The following is a 19722-nucleotide window of genomic DNA, read 5'->3' as shown; positions in this document are numbered from 1 at the left end:
TTACACTTTATAGAGCTCTTTGGCATGGAAATGGAAACAACAAACAAACAAACAAAACAATAACAGAAGCCCAGATCTCAGAGAGCTAAAGTGAGTTTCCCCAAATCACACAGTCAGGGCGTAATGACTTAGAACTCTAGTCTGGGACATATATTTTCCAAGTTTGGAATCCAAAATAAAACAAAGATTTTAAATGATAAATGAATTTTACTCTCAACTGTTTTGGACATGGGGCTAAAAATTGTAGCTAGTGTCTGTCAAAGAACTGCAGACTAGAAAACTGCATATTAAATTAGATCATGTGGCCATGGAACTTTCCAGTGTGAAAGACATTAGGCTACTCCTGCTGTATGTATGATACCTCTGTAATACACCTCCATCAAGCCAGAATAGTGGAGTCCTGGCTTCTAGATCTAATTCTTTCACTTAGTGTATGAGCTTGGGCAGGGACATTTAAACTCTGTCATTTATGAAATAAAGGACTCTATGATTCAACTAGTAACGACTTTCATGACACATGCAATATATCTGAGAGCAGCAAGCAGAGTGGTGTTCATAATTTCTCATTCTGTGAATATGTACTGTGTATAACACTTGCCAAGTCTGTGCAATAGCTAATTTTCAGAGCCTGTTACGCATGCTGAATTCACTGTTCATTTCAAGGCTCTTTAACACACATGAGTACATTCATGAATTATAAAGTTGTTTATCCTTTTAATGTTGAGTGGCACTTGTTAATTTAAGTATGCTTTACAATTTGATTACTTGTTCAGCATGAAAAAATTAGTAAAAATAAACAAACAAACAAACAAAAATAAACAAACAAGAAAACCACACTAAAGAATTCACTCAAAGAAAGGACTCCTTGGTTTAAAAAAAATTAGCAAGGAGGCTTACTTAAAGCACTGTGCAATTAACATCATATTTAGAATTTTCCTAGTTTCTCTTTCCTTTTGCATATATTAGCAATAATAGGTGTTTGGTATTGTGGGTAAAACTGTAATATTTCCAGAATCCCTTGCCTGGCTTTAATGCATCTGCATATTAATAGGTGTTTCAAGGGGTGGAGAGACTTAGTCCATCTACATGTCAGTAGGTAACTAGGGCATGGAGAGTTTATCTGGACCAGAGAGGGTGGGTGGATCTCTCTCCTGCTGCAGCTGGGTCAAGAGAGAGATGGGGACAACTACTTGTAAGAAGTAAAAGGGTTTCTTAACTTTATTTCTCCCTTTGACTTATTTCAGTTTTAGAGGTATTTTGCCCTGAGATTTTCCCCCAGGAGTTACAGGTATTTAACATATTATATGCATTTATAATCACTTAAGACTAAATATTTCATTTTAAAGTTTTAAATACCTAGATGATGTGTTTATTCCTTGAAAATTTATCTCCTGGCACAGTGTTTTCAGATTATAGTCATGTTGTAAATGTCAGCTAATTTAAATTTAATAACTTCATTGTCAACTCTCACTTTTATGTAAAAATAGGTCCGGCACACCCTTGACAATGTCAATCCCTTGGAAAAGTTGATTAAACAAGAATTTAAGGCTTAACTGTGTTCATAAAATTAAAAAGCTATGATTGTAGTAGGTAGCATTATAAATAAAATATGTGAGTGCAGCAAAAATTAAATAGAAAGATTCAAGAATTGCAATACCATGCCATCATTCACAAGTTTGCAACAACATGTGCCCTTCATTAAAGTCAATGGAGTGTACCAGTTCATCTGGCATTGTTCATAATCGAAACATTTCAATTTTAGTTAACACACTCAAAAAAACTAATTTAAAAGTCAAATGAGGAAATTAGTTTTATTTTTCCATGTTCCAATTCCACAGTGATATCTACTAGCTAAATTTAGCCTTAGGAGGTATGAAAGATAGATCTAATACAATGAATGGAAAAACCTTTTAAAGAATCACAGATCTGTTAAAACTAATGTTTTTGCACCCAAGCCAACAAAAATATACTTAGTGTTGTAGAAGAACCCTCAGACTGCTGCGAAACAACCGAGTTTATCTATAGATTTACTTCTAGATTTCAAGAGCAGTAAATCAAGAACTGGAGGATTTGTGTAAGATGTACAGTCCATTTCCTGAAAAAAAATTAAATTGAACAGTGACTGGTTGAAAAATATTTTCTGCATACACGTTATAAAGACCAGGAGGAAACTTGTCCTGTTTTAAATCTCTTAGATTTCTCAATTATAGTCAAACACTATTAATAACACATCCTAGATGTTCTTCTGACCTTTATTTCTGTGATACTTTTTGCTTGCTTTTCTATTTTTCACCATTCTTTTGGTGCTCCTCTTTTTTCTCAATTAAAAAAAAAATTTCCTTATCAATCCCCACTGTGCATGTTGCCAAGGACTCTGTCCTTCATCACTCACTCATTATCTCTACATCAAGTCTTTCATCTCCCATCTATGAGGTTAATTGTTCCTGAATGTTTATTTCTGTCAGAGCTTCTCACATGAATAGGTTTTATTTCTTGTCATTTGCAGATATCTAACTTGACCTTAAAGCTCAACAACAAAAAAGGTCATTAAGATTCCTTGAGTTTCCTGTAAAGACATTTTTGTAAGAACTGTATTCTGGCTCTTCTGCAAGTCCACCTTCTTGGTATTTTATGCCCCATATTTAGTCATTCTGTCACCTTTCTTTCAAAGGGTTCAGTCTCTTCCATGTGGGGGAACATTCCCTTTATTTTCCTAAATTTAAATGATCAGAAAAGGAGCTGTGTGTATGTCTGTTCAGGCACCATGCACCCCTGGGAGAGGGCCGGAGGAACGCTCATCTGAGAAGAGGAAGGGCTGATGTGGACCAGCCAGTGGAAGGCACCCAGGCACAAGGAGTGGATGCTGACTTTGCCCCTGCACCCAGCTCACTCATCTGCCTGTTCAGAACCACCTTGGTAGCTTCTAACCACAGCACTGCCTCTCTGGAGGGCTCTGTGGGTGATGCATGCTAGCATATTTTGTCTGCACTTCCTAATGGCAGAAATGAAGTCATAGAGAGAGTCATATGGGGGCTCCCAAACCCCAATAGCCTAGGCTGGTCTTGAAAATTAATCAGCAAATCTGACTAACTGATGGAGGTCTCTGTACAATGATTCTTGGTTCCATGTCTTCCTTTTCTTTACCACTCTGTATAATTTACCCAAACTCTTTGAAGTTCTTTTTAGTAGAATTGCCTGCTTCCAGTCTATCTGTACTCCATCTGCATCACTGAGAATGAGCTCTGACTGGTTGGTGTATGTGAGATTTGCTGTCCTGTACACGGTTAATCCTAAATCCTGCATATTATTTCAAGATTGCCTCAACCTAGTCATCTGACTCCTGGCCTCCTTTCTTCTATGTCCTTGCACAGGCATGTCATGAACCTTAAGTGAGCTCTAAATACAAAGTCCCCTGGCCAGGTCCCCATTTCTGCTTTCCAGTTCTATAGACCTCTTGTCTCAAGAATTCTTTTCAATAAACAGCTGCAGGTAACCCCAGTCCTCTCAGGCCACATGCTACCGGTCACCACTCATAAATATCAGCTACTCTTCAGGGGCTCTAAAAGAAAAGCACTAATTAATATCCCTCATTCTAGTTATGAACACCTCATGCCTGTTTTGTGAGGAATGTGGGCTTCACTTAAAAGGTCCTGAAGACTATTGTCCTCGTCGCACGGCCAATGAAGCCCTTCAGTGGCGTTGCCGCCACCCCTCTCTCCTGCCTCGCATTACCCTGTCTCACCTCTGCTCACTGCATCACCTGGCCCTTACCTGTCTCCGGCTCTCACTTGTGCTGCTTCTCTGTGCGGACTGCTCCTCCCCGACTTGTTACATGGCTGGGTGACTCTCAACCCAAGTGGCTGATTAGACATCACCTGCTCAGGCAGGCATCCATACGTGAGAGAGGTTGTCCCTGTTACTGTCTTTCACAGTGCCCTGTAAATTGCAGAATACCTACCAAATCTAAACAATATACCCGTGTTAACTAACTCTCCTCATTTAGACAGTAAGCCTCTGGAAGTTGGTGCCTGGTCTGTTCACCACAGCATATCCAGTGCCTACTACTTAGTATGGATCAGTAAATAGTAATCAAAGGAATAAATATTACCAGAGCTTTCCTTACTTCTAGGTGATGTCAGAGCATCACCTTAGTAAAGGTGGTGAGAATATTTAAGATAATAACAATTCTGTATATTTAAATAAATGTATACAACAAGTGATACTATTAAGGAAGTTTGAGAATTTGCTACCATCCTCTTGCTGCAAAAATGAGGAAAAAGAATAAAATTAACATTATCTGGCTCCTTGCAATTGAAGTCATTGCTCAAGGACAGTGAATAATGCTATAAAATCACTTGTACTATGAAGAGCATTATCTAAACTCATTATCATACATAGAACATTCAAACCCACACTGAGCTTTCTTTCCTAGTACTTCAACCCTAAAAATTCTCTGTACACCCAAATTTACTTTCTACATCTCAGAAAAAAAGGAGGACAGATCAAGAAGAGACCTGAAAATTGAGAAGTAATCACACATTTATGAAACTGCAGAGAGAGCCCTGTGTTTCCATCATCACAGACATGCCTCTTTGTCTGCCTGCAAGCTGTCTTTATTATTATTCCCAATTTAAAAAGTTGCTATTGCCACTTTTTGAGTAACATCAGGATATACTCACAATCTTGGGGTAAACAGTGATTTCTTAGGACACTAAAAAGCAATACCCATAAAAGAGAAAAGATTTTGCTGTTTTTTATCACATTTAAAAATTTCAGCTCATCAAAAGGCACTTTAAATCAAATGAATAGGTAAACCATAACCTGGGAAAATATTTACATGTATCTGACAAAGGATTTATGTCCAGATTCTATGAATAACTCCTACCATCAACAAAAGACAAGTAATCTGGTAAAAATAAGAAAACACCTTGAAGAGACATCTCTCCAAAGAAGATAAACAAATGGGCATTAGCACATAAAAGGTGATCCGCATCATTAGTCATCAGAGATACACAACCTAAAGCCCCAGAGATTTCATCTCATGCCCACTGGTGGTGAGGATACGGAGCGGCTTTCTATACATGGAACTTTCTACACTGGTGGTGAACTGTTGGGCAATTTCTTATAAAGTTAGACATTCACATTATGATCTGGTAATTCCACGCCTTTGTCTTCAGTGACAACAGATGTTCACAAATAGACCGTACAAGACTTTTCAGAGCAGTCTTGTTCATAATAGTCTTGCACTAGAAACAACCGAAAGGTCAAAAATAATTGAGGATAATGGATAAATAATCTGTAGTTTAGTCATACAATGGAATATTAGTTAACAATAAAAAAGTAATGAACTATGGGTACATAGTTCTCAAAATCATTATGGTAAGTGAAAAGAGCATTTACAGAGTATATGCTGTATGATTCCATTCAGAAGTCCAAGGGTAGACCAAAGTAACCTATGGTGATAGAAATAAGAAAGTGGCTGCTTGGGCAGTAGAAAGAAGATTGGTGGGGAGGGGAGGTAGTGGGGTTTTGGATTGGAATTGACTAGAAAGGTCCATGAGAGGATTATTTAGGTATGAGATTCAATATCTTATTTTAGGTAGCCATTATTTGGATTTAATTGGATTTTATGCTTAGGATGTGTACATTTTATTGTATATAAACTTCACCTCAATTAAAAAAATTAAGATATTCTATTATTTAAAAAAAGCAACAATGAACATCATTCAGAATATTTTCCCACTTTCTAGGCCTAAGAAATATTTTTAAAAATTCTTGTTCTATTGGATTAAAAATACCTGATGACAACATTACTTTCTCCAGTCTCATTAGATTAAACCTCAATTTATTCTGAAGTCAAAAAACATAAAGATACTGAATTACCAAAACAAACAAACAAACAGAAAAACCCAAATCAAAAAAACCCCTCCAGCCCTGAATCAGGGTTGTTTTCAAAGATGAATGTCATTGCCACAGCCCACCAGCAAGGGGAGTAGTTACACTTTGAGAAGAATTCCATCTTCTTCACCACTGAATTATTTTCTAGGGCACTTTAACGAAACCAAAAATTGACTTTTGGGTGTAGCCACAATGGAAATGACAGATCATTTTAATGCAAGAGAGAAAGATCGGAAACGTTGACCCTCTAGATTACTTTGCACCTCGATGAGAAGGGGAGAAGCACTTGAAGATCAGGTTATTAAAATACTCTGTTCTTATAATTCAGGTACCAGGAAAACACTGAAAAGAACGGTAAATTAACAGTGGGATGCCACTTTTTCTTTGTTAATTATTCCCATACAAGAATAATCGTGTATATTCCTCTCCCACCACATAAAAGGCCCCAACAAATCCTCCATTTATTTTATGGATGTAGGAATAGCAGTATCCGTTGGTGCAGAATTTGCAAGCTGTTTGAATACTGGCAGGGAGCATTTTTTTTTAAAATCCTGAAGCATAAGGGCTTTTCAGCTGAGATGGTTATGCCACGAATCTGAAGGTTTATGCTGCATTTTAAAAGATATCACCATGTTCATCAATTCTTATAAGATTTGTAAGGCTTAATTCCAATAAGCTCAGGAAGGCAGTAGAAAAGTCTTTAACGATCCCTTCCTACCAGCTTCGATAATCCTGGTTTTACAGGAAAGAATGTTCTGGTTGGCAATGGGAAGCATTTCCCTGGGCATGCACAAGCACAGGACTGCCAGGTAGGGTCACTTACAATATGGGTAAGAGAAGGGGCAACCCCGATCTTCATCCTAAGACCATGGCACCTTCTCAATCCTGCTCATTCCCAAGAGAGGCTGAGCACAGAGCAACCAGCATGGTGTGCCCTACAAAATGTCCTGATCCGTGCTCAGTGCGGGCAGAAGGCCCCACTCTTCAGGAAGCCACATCTCTGCAATCTGCAGTGCTCGTGAGCATGAGATGTGCTTCCCTTCCTTGGAGTCAAATGAGCACAAGGACCCTGGGTACACAGGAACAACAGTCCCTTCCAGGAACTGTGCAGAGAACATGCCTATGAAACGCAAGGCTCCAGGCTGTGAGCACGGGTGGTAAGGATGGGCTCTGCCTGGTGGGCAGTAGTGGCCAAGCCAGGCCATTTTATTTCCTCTAAAATCACCCACCACTGTAGCTTTTGCACAATGGCAGCCCCACTACTTTAGGAGTTAGCATGCTATCAATATATCACTATAAAAACATATATTACTCTTGAATGCACAAACCCTTTAGCTAGGGCATAAACCCTGCCCAAAGATTTTCTTCATGGAAATCCAAGGACTGTTTTTCAGTTCAATGACCCTAAGAAATGATTTAGAATCACTTCCATTCATGAAATGGAAGGGAAGCATGTATTTTCAGCCTCTATCAATGGAGGACCTTGGAAATAGAGGATCCAGAGCAAGAAGATACATGTTTTAGACTCTGCCTTGGACATTTTATCAAGATGTTACAATATGGACTGCATTCTTGCTGGCAAGGATTCACAGGATTGGCCCACACAGGACATCATTTCACTACACAGGACAGATTTTTAAAGAACAATGAAAAAAGTATGTAAATGAAATGCTGTTATAGACGTACACCTGATTTTGAGTTTGCCACTGGGAAAACCTGAGTCTTGTGTTCTTCCAGTGAAATAGGAAGTAAACCAAAAGACTGTCTCCCGAGGGTTACTAAAATCTGTGGATAGATAGATAGATAGATAGATAGATAGATGGCAGAGATGAAGTGTAAAGAGGAAAATATACAGAGAATCCAGAAATGGGAGACATGCAGACTAAAGAAGGAAACAGGAAAAATGGAGTGGATAGAAGATCTTGGATCTTGGTGTTTGTTTTTAATGAGGTGTGTTGTCCCTCTAGCTGATCTAGAATGAAGATTGTGCACAAACTAGGTAGGAATGAAATGGTGGTTTAGAAGGAAGGCACTTGGGTCTAGCTGGCATGGCACCAGCGAGTTAAAGCGCATTCAAGAAAGGGCTGATGTGCATCTGTGGCATGGGAAGAGATTACCCAGTCTGAAAGCGAATCACAAGCACCACCTGGTGCCTCCTACCCAGGGAAGGCAGACATGGGTTGCACTTGAGCACATAGGGAAGGAACACATGTGGGTAGCGAGGATGTTCTGGAACAATCTACACATCTGTCCATCACTGCAGCTGACTGAAAAGAATGTACAGGAAGCAAGGTGTTTAGAGGTGAATTCTCTGTGGTCCCTGTGGTACTCGCAGAAGAGATGGCTTTGGGAGGCAGCCCTGAGGAGAGGGAAGAGAAAGCTCTGAGGTTTCCCAACCCTTGATGAGTCTCTGTCATTGTATTTTCACAAAAACCTAAAATATTGTCTGAATTTGACAAGGTTTTCCTAATGTTTCAAATATTATTCATGAAAGATACTTATATTCATTATCTTCAAAGATCTTAGAGAGCAGCTAGCACCTCGGATTTAGTATATCCTTAATGAGTAATTGCTAAATGAATGAATCAACCATGTTCCCAGATGAGAACTAGGCCTTATATTAATTAAAATAGGAGTCAATAATGTATAAGATAGAGCCTCTATTTTCTTTATTACTGCCATTTGGCCAGTTGAGAAAGTGCTCCAGCAATTCAAGTCTCCCTCTGAGGTGACTTTAGTAACTATCAAGACAGACCTGGGCAGCTCTCCCCTGGGGTCCCCAAGGCACAAGGAGCATTTGAAGAGGACCCTGGACATTATCCTAGTGGACCGCGAGATAACTCCCTCCCAGGTGTCGGGGAGGAAGCGTGGTCTGGCCTGCTGCCACCAGTGAATTCTGTACGAGGTGTAGAAGTGCTGCAGATGGCATGAGGGACAAGTGGCATGTAGTCTGGTTCCTTTGAATGGGTTCCAATTCCAGTTTTCTATTTCAGAGAAGGTAGAAAAATGTTTCACTGCCTCATATGCTAGGAAAGAACTAACTCTCAAGGAGGAGGCTGGATATAGGCTGGGGCAGGGACTGTGAACCAAGGGTGGGAAGTGGTGGGACTCTGAGCAGTAGCCTGTGGCTGGAGCGTAGCTGAGGGGCAGGCATACCACCTCGGGGGCGTTTGGCAACTCAGCTCATTTACTTGATAATGACAAGAGCCTGTGACAGGCAGCTGACCCTGAGTGGGAAAGGTGGTACTGAGCTGCGGCTGGAGTGCAGGTCTGGGTGCACCAGGAGCCAAGCTTCTGGGGTCTGCACTGACCGACCTTTTCGATTGCTCCTGCAGTGACACGGTGCCTGCTTTGATTGTCCCCAACTCCAGACCATCAGATCATCCATTTGGCTGCTCTGGAGCTCACAGGTAAGATTGTACATGCAAAGTCGTGTTTGCAGAATGGACTCTTAATTCTGCTAAAAAACATTTTTACACATTCCCTTCCATTTTCATTCCCCATTGCAATTTTTTTCCTCTTTCCCAGAGACAAGTTCCTATTCTGTAATCACCAATCAGCTCCCACCTGTACAGCAGCTTTCTGTGAATATGTTGTACATACCTTATCTTTAATAATGTCAATAACTCCCATGAGCTTTGTGCTGTGGTTCCCTTTTACAGACAAGAGCTCAGTGAGGTCACTGTGTGTGTGTTCTGGCCACTGCATCAAGCTGCTTCTCAATATAGGGTGCTTTCACATACGTGGCACGGTTCTCCAGCTGATGAATTAAATGTCAGTGACTCTGTCTTACAGAAGATGACACTGAAATGTAGATAGGTCATGTGACCTGTCCACATTACATCATTTGTGGGCCGCTGAGTTGGGTTTCAAACATGTGCCCCCAATTCTTCATCCCATGCATATCCGAGAGTACAGTGGGAAGAAATTGAAGCTCTCAGATATAAACTTTCTTGTGTTTCTTTATACCCACCTTCAAGTTTATATATATATTTTTCAACACCTCCTGTCCTATCTCAGGGAGAAGCTGATTCTAGTCCATGTTCCTAAGTTCTCTCAATCACCCATGAATACTTTTCTCTATTCCCATTTTGTCACATTTTAACTCTTTATGGGTCTTTCTCTGAGTTCCCGTTGTTTCCAATTGCTAAGTAGGGTAGTATTTTTTTAGAAACATACCTTTGCATATACCAAATACTGACCCCATCCCCTCAGTTCTCTACAACTAATTATGCTGGCTCTGTTTTTCTTGAGCAATGCACACCCTTCTCTACCTCCATACTTTTATGTATATTGACTTGAAATGGTGTCTTTTTCCCTACTTGTAGCAATTCCATTCATTCTGTAAGAATGAGCTCAAATGTTACACCTGCTGTGTAGGTTTCCCCAACTCTGCCAGTCAGGTTTACTGGTAGAGTATCTTCCCAAGGCACTTTACTTATGAGGATAACACATCACTTTTTACATGAGGAAATTATTTCTCTCCATCTCTGTTTCAACATCTGGGTCATCAGCTCAATGAAGAGAAGAAGAGAATTTTATTTATCTCTACACACCTGGAAGCAATAAGCATGGTCCTTGACTCAATGTTTATTGAATGAATGAATGATGGTTCAGTTACTGCTTCAGTTTTTCATCATGCCCCACAGAGGGCATGATCTGCTTTTTTTTTAAACTTATATTCAATCTACAGTATTGTCCTGGAAATTTGTCTTGCCTGTTTTGTGAAAAAATTGAGGTTTAAAATTTTTAAAAATCACCTGCTGTATGAAATCATGGAAGAGGAAAGGGCATGATGGGTAATTTTTCCTGTAGAAGTAAATACACCACTGCCATCCAGGTGATCGGTGTCCAGATAAGCATCCAAAAATTTAAAATTTATGATTGTAAATTAAAAGATAACAGGAATTGATCTTTTATTAATAAACACTTATGCCCACATATAACACAATAGTAAGCCCATCACATTGGGGCAATGAGTTTGGGGAGGTAGGGAGAAAAAGGGAGAAACCAGCTTGAATTGTAGAAGCAGAATTTATTGAAAGCCATGCACTTTTATTACTTTCAATACTACGATCTGCCAATAAAGTCTGTCTAAGGACACATCTACTTAATGACATGGATCCTTACTTTATATCTGAGTCTTTTTGCCTAAAGACCATTATATATGTTAAAACCATAAAAACAATTATTCTCTTTAAACAAGGTATAGATGTTACCTCTATTTCTCTTACTCCTTGCAGACAATCTAAGATTGGGTCAAACTGCTAAAAATTGCATGTTAGCAATGTCAGAGGTTGTTTTACTGTATTCACAGAGAAAGACATTCTGGAAAATATAGCCCAGTGTCCTAGGCAGCTGTTAAATACTTCTAAAATAAAAACAGGAAAAATGTGAACTTTTTCAAATATGGTAAACATTAACTATTCAGTAAAAAAAAAAATAACTGAAATCGATCTTCAAAGTCTTTGGCTTCCTTTGTAAATTCCTTGAGGGCAAGGACCATGGTTGGCTTGCTTCTCCCCCACCCTCCAGGACCATCTGCCTCAACAAGGCCACCGGGACTGTGCTGTCCAGGGACAGCCACCGTTGCCAGAACAGATGTTTACAAGGGACACTATGGGGTTTTCAGATATTTTGGTTGTTACTCTGATCATTTATGCCTACCCAAGACTCAAACAGTACGTCGAGTTTACTTACTCATTCTGGGTACGGGCTGCAAGTAATTTACTGGTCCCCATTCTGGACAAGAAAGGAAATTCAGAGAGTACCATCATATCCAGAGAGATTTAAAAGCATTCTATATGATGATACCTTAAAGCCTCTAATATTTTATTTCCAGCAAAGAAAATCATGGGGAAAAAGGTAGTAAACAGAGTACGTCACCCTGTGGTTCTGGGCTGCTGAAGAGGAAACAGGCTCGGTGGCACTTATGAGGAAACCAAGCATTATCTCTAAACTTTGCCAAAGAAAAGACTGAGCTTTGGGCCTGTTTCCTCCTTACTGGAGAAAAGGAGCTGGAAAGCTTCCATCGCACGCAAGACATTTCCCTGAATTCCTTGCGTTCTACTCCACAGTGTCAGTGTTCATACACAATTACATTTTTCACTCAGAATCTCTGTGCAAATCTTTGTTTGTATACAATTATGTTTTCTGCTTAAAATCTCTGAGTACTTGGGGTGGGTCTCTTTGGGTCAACACTCGGGATGGACATGCCATGTGCATCGCCTGCCATGGCCCACGGCTGGATACCTTGTGAAGCTTGGAAGAGTAAATGAACTGAAATCTAGGATGAAAGAAAAAAAAAAACTCTGAGGGAAGCGTTCCTGTGGATATCTGAAGCATCTGGAACTGATGTCGGTTTACTCTGCAGCAAAGCACTCTGAGAAAGAAATCCTGGGGTTTCCTTGAGCCAATGATATTACACCCTGGGAATCAAGGAGGACCTCTTTCTCCAGAAGGAGTTGCTAAATGTGTTTTCTGGTTTAGTCATCTGTGGAAAAAGGGGAACCTCAGTTCTTTCTGAGAACAACTAGGGAACAGCAAGATGGTAATTATATGACTATATGTCTTTTGCTTTCCAGATTACACAGTTCCAATTCTATACCACATCATATTTTATATGATATATAATTCTAATATATAATGTATTATTGTATGCTAAATATATTAATATGTAATACCCTATATTATATACATATATATGTAATGTTTTGCTCTCTATGTGCTCTTGTGTTTTTAAATATCCCTTTCCAAGTATGTTGAGAAAAACTTAAACAAAACTAAAGAATGGTAAGGCTTACACAACGGTAGGATTACTGTTCTGTCTGCTATCCTGCTCCTTTGAAATAAGTAGCTATCAGGGTGACTCGTTTACAATATTGCATTTCTAACCTTAATTGAGACAAAGATCCTTTTGGCTCTTGCCTTTTTAATTAATCTTTCACCAAATTTCATCTGTGCTAAAATACACCAGTGCATACTTACGTCAATTAAATGCTAGTCTATCTTTAGAATGATCTAAAAAATATATTCAAGGGCATTTTGAACTGTATCATCATGAGTTCCCTATCAGCAGCTCCACTTGACTTAGTAATTGCTGCATTTTAGATGCCAGCATATATAAGTCATTTGTATAGCTCATCAATAAGTTATACGTCTCACAGTACAACTGATCCCCCTGGGTTGGAACCTGATATGTAATCCACTGCTTCAACCCACTTTGATGTAATTGCAGCTCTATATTTACTTGTTCACCCATGTACTAATAGCATGACTAAGGTCACATGTTTGTGACTTGGTGATAACAATATTGTTTAGTCTAAAACCCCAAATCTTTCTTCTTTCAAAACTGATTTTATCCACCATATTCTCATTGTTTATGTAATCTGTCATATAACCATGGAAAGAAATTAAATTGATGTGGAAAAAAAGGCTACTCAAGAAGTCAGTCATGGCTGCTGCTTTGTCTTTTTTGATATTCTTGTAAGTTGTTTACTGATTGCATGATAAATTGTTCTCATCAGGCATTATTTTAAGCCCTATGGCTCATAATGATCAGTCATTTCCTTAAAAAATGTGGACATGATGGGCTTTTTTCCCCATTTTCACACTGGCTCGAATATAAAGCCTGTGCAAGGTCATCTGCCTATATCTTTTATTCATTTTTAATTGATTGTGGTAAAAAAAACAGCACGAGATTTATGCTCTTAAATTAAAAACTGTACAGTAGAGTATTGTTCGCTACAAGCACAATGCTGCAAGCAGATCTCTGGGATTTTTCCACCTTGCATGACTGAAACTCTATAGCCACTGAACAGCAACTCCCCTTCCCCCTCCCCAGCCCACCACCCTCTCCCCAAACCACCAGCTGCCAGTTTCTTAAGGGGCTCCAGAAACTGACATTAGGGCATAACAGTGAGCGTCCTCGGGGACTGGCTACTCCTCCCTGGTCTAGTTGGGCTCTTCACACCTTACGGACTGAAGTATGTTAGTTAAGTGCATGCATGTCTCCTGCTCTACGTGGAAACTTGCTGAATCCAGGGGTGATCCACTCTTGCTCTCTGTAACTTCCCTCAACCTAGTTTGGTGTCATGTATACACATGTACTGAATTAAATTAAATTTAAAATTTTGTTTTCAAGGGTTAATATTAACCAATGTTAATTTTAAGGATCTGATAAAAGGACTGAAAAGCAAATACCATTTATTTTTGAGTTTATGAACTGTCTCATAAAGAAAAGCATCCTCTCTCACCTCTTGATAATAGTAATAGTGTGTGCAGCTCTTAAAGGCTTTGACTCCATCTTCTAAATCATTGCTATTCCTACACATTTTTTAATGTAACAACTACCTAAGATGTTGGGCTCAGTCCATACAATCAATATAAACTGACTTCCTTGCTACATGCACATATTTAATAACTATGAATGTTCCTCCGTGGTCAGCTGTGTGAATGACTTTAAATGTCAGCATCCAGGCATGCTTCACATAACAGAAATCAATTGGGTTTTGGCCAGAGTCCTAAAATTAATGAGTGTGAAAACCTCACATCCAGTGTAGATGTTCTTTTATTGTGCTTGTAAGATTGCTCATGGTCTCAAAGACTTAATTTAGTGGCACAAACAAGCTTATGAAACAAGGTCTTTCCCCATCATCACATTACTTATTCTCAGTTATTTTTGGTTTTGGTGTTAAAGCACATTTCATCTGTTGAAAATTGGTGTAAACACCATACTAAGTGAATAGGTCTAGAGTTTTGATGGGAAATCAATTAAAAAAAATAGCATTTCACTGATCCTTTTCCTGAGGGTTTGAGAGCTCCATGCGTCACGAATGGCACAGAGCCAGAGAGAGCTCACACTCAAGTGAGAGAACACAAATATGACCATAACGTACTTTTCTCAAAGTCATCCTTCTGGCTGCATGGTAAATTAATTTAGTTGTTTATCACTGTCCTTACCTAACAGAGAATACAAATACAGGAAAAGGTTGGACAGTTTTCTAAGGACAGGTGACAGTTTGTGGTTAAAAAGAAAATAAGGTTACATTTCATGAATGAATCAGTTCCCGCCCCCATCCCCTCCACCACTAGACAAATCTTTCAGAAATGCAATTATCCATACCCTCTGAATTTTACATACAGGTTTTCCGATGCAAAAAAAAAAACAACAAAAAAACAATTACAGTGAAGATTAGGTCCTTTGCTGTCTAATTTTTGATTGTTGGAGTTTGGAGTTAAAAGTTTACCCCGGTATCTTCCTTTGAAATATTGATTTGGTCTAACCTTCTTTTCTTTTCTCTTCTAAAATTATCTGATGGACAATTATTAAATTAACAATGACCACATTAACAGCTAACAAGTACTGAATCTTTATTAAATATCAGACATGCTGCTAGCACTTTATGTGAACCTTATCTAATTTAATACCAGAAGAATCCCTTGGGAATATGACCTGGATTTCTGCACATGAAACAGAACTACATGTTTTAAGTTCTGCACTTTTTTTTTTACATAAACTTTATCTGTAATCAGCATCTATGTTTCCTTGTTTCAGTTCCATTAAAGTGGATCAAAACTTAAAGACACAAAGCAGAATCTTTTTAGATTTGTGTTTTTCCCTAATATTTTGCCATTATATTTTCATACCTAATTCTATAGCATTTTACTTTTAGTGGCTCAATATTATTGAGTTTTTCCAAAGCATTCTGTAGAAATAGCAATATTTTTATGTATCTGTATGTCAAACTGGTTTACATAACTTATAACTGAGTTGAATAATCATATGAGCTAGAAAACTCAGCACAGCAGGTATGGGGACAATGACAACTGACTTAGGGTCCACAGCCCCCTAGGCAGGGATGGAAGTGTGTGGGTGGGCTAGAGGGAGAGCAGGTGAAGCCCTGGTGTGGAGCGGGCTGTCAGCAGGTGATACCTAGAGAGGGGACAGTTGCATAATTAGGCAAATCGTTTAAGGGAGGGCCAGTTAAAAGAACTTCTGCCGTATTTGATACTTGAACTGTGCATGTATGATTTTGATAAAATTACAATAAAATATAATAAGTTTTTTTAAATGGAGGGAGAAGGAGGAAGCGAGTAAGGTAAGGTACCATGCTCCAGATTATAGAACTAGATGGGGGCTAGGATTTGGCTGCAGAATTCTGCCTCTCAGTCTAGGGACCCAGTAATCTCCCTCCGACCCATGAGCCTCAGGACAGAATGACTGAGGTGGGGTATGTGGCCTGCCACCGCCCAGGAAGGGAGCTTGGACAGCTCAAGAGTGACCAGCATGAGAACACAATAACAGAGGAGGAAAGAAGTCAGAAAGTGACGAAACAGTGTCAGAAATCTGCAGAAGAACCACGCAATTGTGGTTTCCTTCACGGAGTCCAAATATTTCCTGACCTTGTGCCTCACTGGTTCAAAACAAAAGTGGTTTTAGCAAATAAATTTGGCCAGTTGGTATTGCCAACTATTTTCAGAACCGGTTTTTGCAACCCTGAAATTGAAGAGCCCCTGAAGGGACATCCCTCCTCTCCCGTCAACAATAAACCTCACAGAAGAACTTCTGACCAATGGTCCCTGGAGAGCCAGGGATGGGAGGAAGCTTGGGGAAATATCTGGTGACAACAGCAATTAAGTCATTCGAATCTCACCACCCACTTCCTTCTAATCCTTGGGTTTTACAGGTTCTGTTTCTGTTAAGTCCTTTTTGAGTAAGATTATTTTGAAGAACTTCCTAGCTTCCTGGAAAGAATGATTTTATAGTAGCTGTTTAAAATTATTTTGTCTTTCATTATGTCTTTCCTCAGATTATTATGTCTTTCCATTAAGTATTAATGATTTCAGTGTATGGTAAATGCTTTCTATGTTTCTTTCATAGGCATTTTCCAAATTATTTCCCTCAAGAAGAAAATTATAAAGGTATTAAGACTTCTATGACTTTATGAAGAATCCATAAAAAACATTAAGCTCTCAAATGGCTACCCTTCATTAAAATTATGGTAAAATGTGCAAAATGTTTGTAAATAGGACATCACTTTCATCTACTTTCTCAAATAGCTGTTTAATTTTCAAATGATCTGTTTAAAAAAAATTATTATTGCAACCTTTGGCTATAAATGTGGTTGAGATTTAAAGCCTCCTTATAAAAGAGTATCTCATTTCAGTATCTTATTGGAAACAATATTATAAACAATGGATTAATTATTAAATGAGTACAAAGGGTAAGGAGCATATGCTTATTTCATTTTCCAAAGATTGCAGCAGTTAAGTAATTTTTATTTAACAAAATTAACTAAAAGCAAATCAAAGTGAAAGAGAAACAGGGCGAGCCCCAGGGCCAGCGTGGGGACTGAGCGCTCGCGCCCCGGGAGCTGTGCTTGGGACCCAGGCATCTCCTGTGCTCTGTGGCTGCGGTGCGCCCTGGTGCGCACCAGGCTCCCGGTGCAGGGCTCCGGAACTTCATGGAGGACAAACGGAACGGCATCCAGGGAGGTGCTGAGAGACAGAACGAGCCCAACTGGCAGCCTCTCAAGCGAGAACAGCAGTGAGAAGGGGCAGGGCGGACTCGGCGGCTATTTCCAGGGAAAACACTGAGCCCTGCTTCACTGAGCCCTGATTCCCTCCCTCATCTACAAAATGTCTTGATGTCCAGTTCTGCTTTGAGACTCTAGGAAATGGGGCAAAGAGTTTTCAAAAGTTTAAAATAAATAAATAAGGCATTAGAGAGGCTTATCATTATCATTTTCATGTAATCACCACGTTTTTCCTACTTATGTTGCATTTAATCACTCCCTCTCCGTAAGTGCTCTCGGATCCACCACGGTCTTTGATCCTCACAGCCATTCCATGGGCTTCCTTGCTGGCATGTGACCCTGACTGATGCTTGTCATGCCATCTCAGAAACTGCATCCTCCCCCATTTCTTTCACTCTCATCTATACTTGATTCTGTCCCAAATACACCCACACCCTTAACGTTGCGCTCTCCTGAACTTCAATTCTGCCTCTTCAAATTCTAGCTTCCACATCAGTGTCCTGTTGCTGGATCAAATGGAACTAGACTGGAATGAAACTTGTAATCTTTTCCCCCAAACCACTTGTCCCTCTGAGCCTGCACATGTGTGTGTTATACAGACTGCCTGCTGCCATTCAGGCTTTCCACTGTGACATTCCCTCCACTTGCACCCCATGCCTATTTCCAGACAGTCACCTTCGGATCCTTTCTTGCTGTCTCATACTCATTCTTTTTCTTTAACACCTCCTCCCCAGTCATTGCCACCAAGGTCCTTTGCACTTCAAAGCCTAGACTACTGCAATTATCTCCAAACTGATAACTCTGATTTTGGTGTCCATCATGTTAATTTTCCAAATTAATTGTTTAAAAAATTGTTCTACCCATGCTAGTCTCCTCCTCAAATCCTCTATTTGCAGCTCTCTGGTACAAGTGCCTGCCTAACTCTGCATTCAGGGCTCACGAAAGTATTACTTCTACTTACCTGTGTAACTGAGATCTTTCCCCTACAAACTCTGAAAGTCCCCTGAACAGGTCACACCCATTTCTATTCCCAAGCCTGAAACAGCCGATTCCCTTCCTTCTGCTTGAAGAAGTCCCATTCCTTCTTCAAGATCTAACCTTGATGACTTCGTCTCTCCACGTTCAGAACAGTTGTCTCCTGAACTGTAGTGGTTGTTGCTCACTGGGGAGGCAGGCAGAGCCCAGGAGTGAAGAGCGTGCCAGGCCCTGCCCCTTATGTACATTAACTCATTTATTTCTTTTCAGGTAAGTACTACCAGAATTCCTACTTTACAGGTGGGGGCAGGGCTCAAAGAAGTTACCAACTAGACTAGGTCCCGAAGTTGTGAAGTGCTGGATGCAAACCCCGGCGGTCTGGCCACCATCCTAACCCTTACACTGCACCATCTGCAGAAGTTTCTGCTATATAAATCCCTTTGTGTCAACTATCTCTGCTATATGCACGCATGCTGAAGGAAAGCACACGGTCCCCATCTTCTGCACCTCTGATTAGCACACAGAGACACCAGTAGGAGCAACGTAAGAGGTACTGGAAGTGAGTTTAGCAGAAGAAACAAGAGCAAACCCCTGCCTGCCATGCTTCAAACACACAGAGCCACATACCTCCTTCTTGATCTTTCCTATATTATATGAAAAGTGCTGGCTGTGTATTTCACAGAACAGAAAGGGGATGATGTTAATAATAATAACACCTTATACTTTTCCCAATTTCAGAATGAAGGCCAGAAAATGGAGAAAGATCTTTCAGTGTTACAGTCGCCCTCCCTTACTTTCCTCCCTCACTTTTTCCTTCTCTTTCTTCCCTTGCTGCCCTCTCCACAAATATTTGTTTTATTCACACAGCCTGGCAGAAAAACAAACCTCTGGGTAGGTTATTAACATTTCCATTCTGGATGCTAAAAGATAGAGGCAAGTAATATAAAGTAATATCAAAAGCAATAAAAAGGGTGCTAAAATTTATTGTGAATGTGCCATGAGCGCAGTGTTAGTCCCAGGGCTTGGCAGGTGTGACCTCACTCACCTCCATAACAACTCTGTGGGCAGTCCTCTTCTGGACTTTTTACAGATTGCTATCGACTCCATTTTACAGATAGTGGGGATAAACAGAGAGAGGTTAAGGTCATGGCTCCTAGGGGGCAGAGCTGGGGACTCAGCCCTGGTAGCTGGAGCCTGGAGTTGGACTCCCTCCAGGAGTCAGCTCTGCAGCCTGCAGAAGGCCTATGGAAAACTGGCTGCATTTCCTTGGAAAAGAGCCCCATAAATAGTATCAGAGGCTCAAAGCAACAGG

At 39.9% G+C, this 19722-nt stretch overlaps 1 protein-coding gene across 1 annotated transcript in view; it reads right to left on the bottom strand.

The window, feature by feature from the left end:
- Positions 1-19722, bottom strand: part of CHST9 (carbohydrate sulfotransferase 9) — a 202087-nt gene that overhangs the window by 87337 nt on the left and 95028 nt on the right. Inside the window, exon 2 of the mRNA XM_036914248.2 lies at positions 11599-11640. Coding sequence (XP_036770143.2) covers positions 11599-11640 — 42 coding nt within the window. The remainder of the gene's footprint in view (positions 1-11598; positions 11641-19722) is intronic.

Source organism: Manis pentadactyla, chromosome 6 (assembly GCF_030020395.1).
Source record: "Manis pentadactyla isolate mManPen7 chromosome 6, mManPen7.hap1, whole genome shotgun sequence".
NCBI lineage: Eukaryota > Metazoa > Chordata > Mammalia > Pholidota > Manidae > Manis > Manis pentadactyla.
The sequence above is the reverse complement of the archived record's forward strand: the minus strand, read 5'-3'. Positions and strand labels throughout refer to the sequence as shown.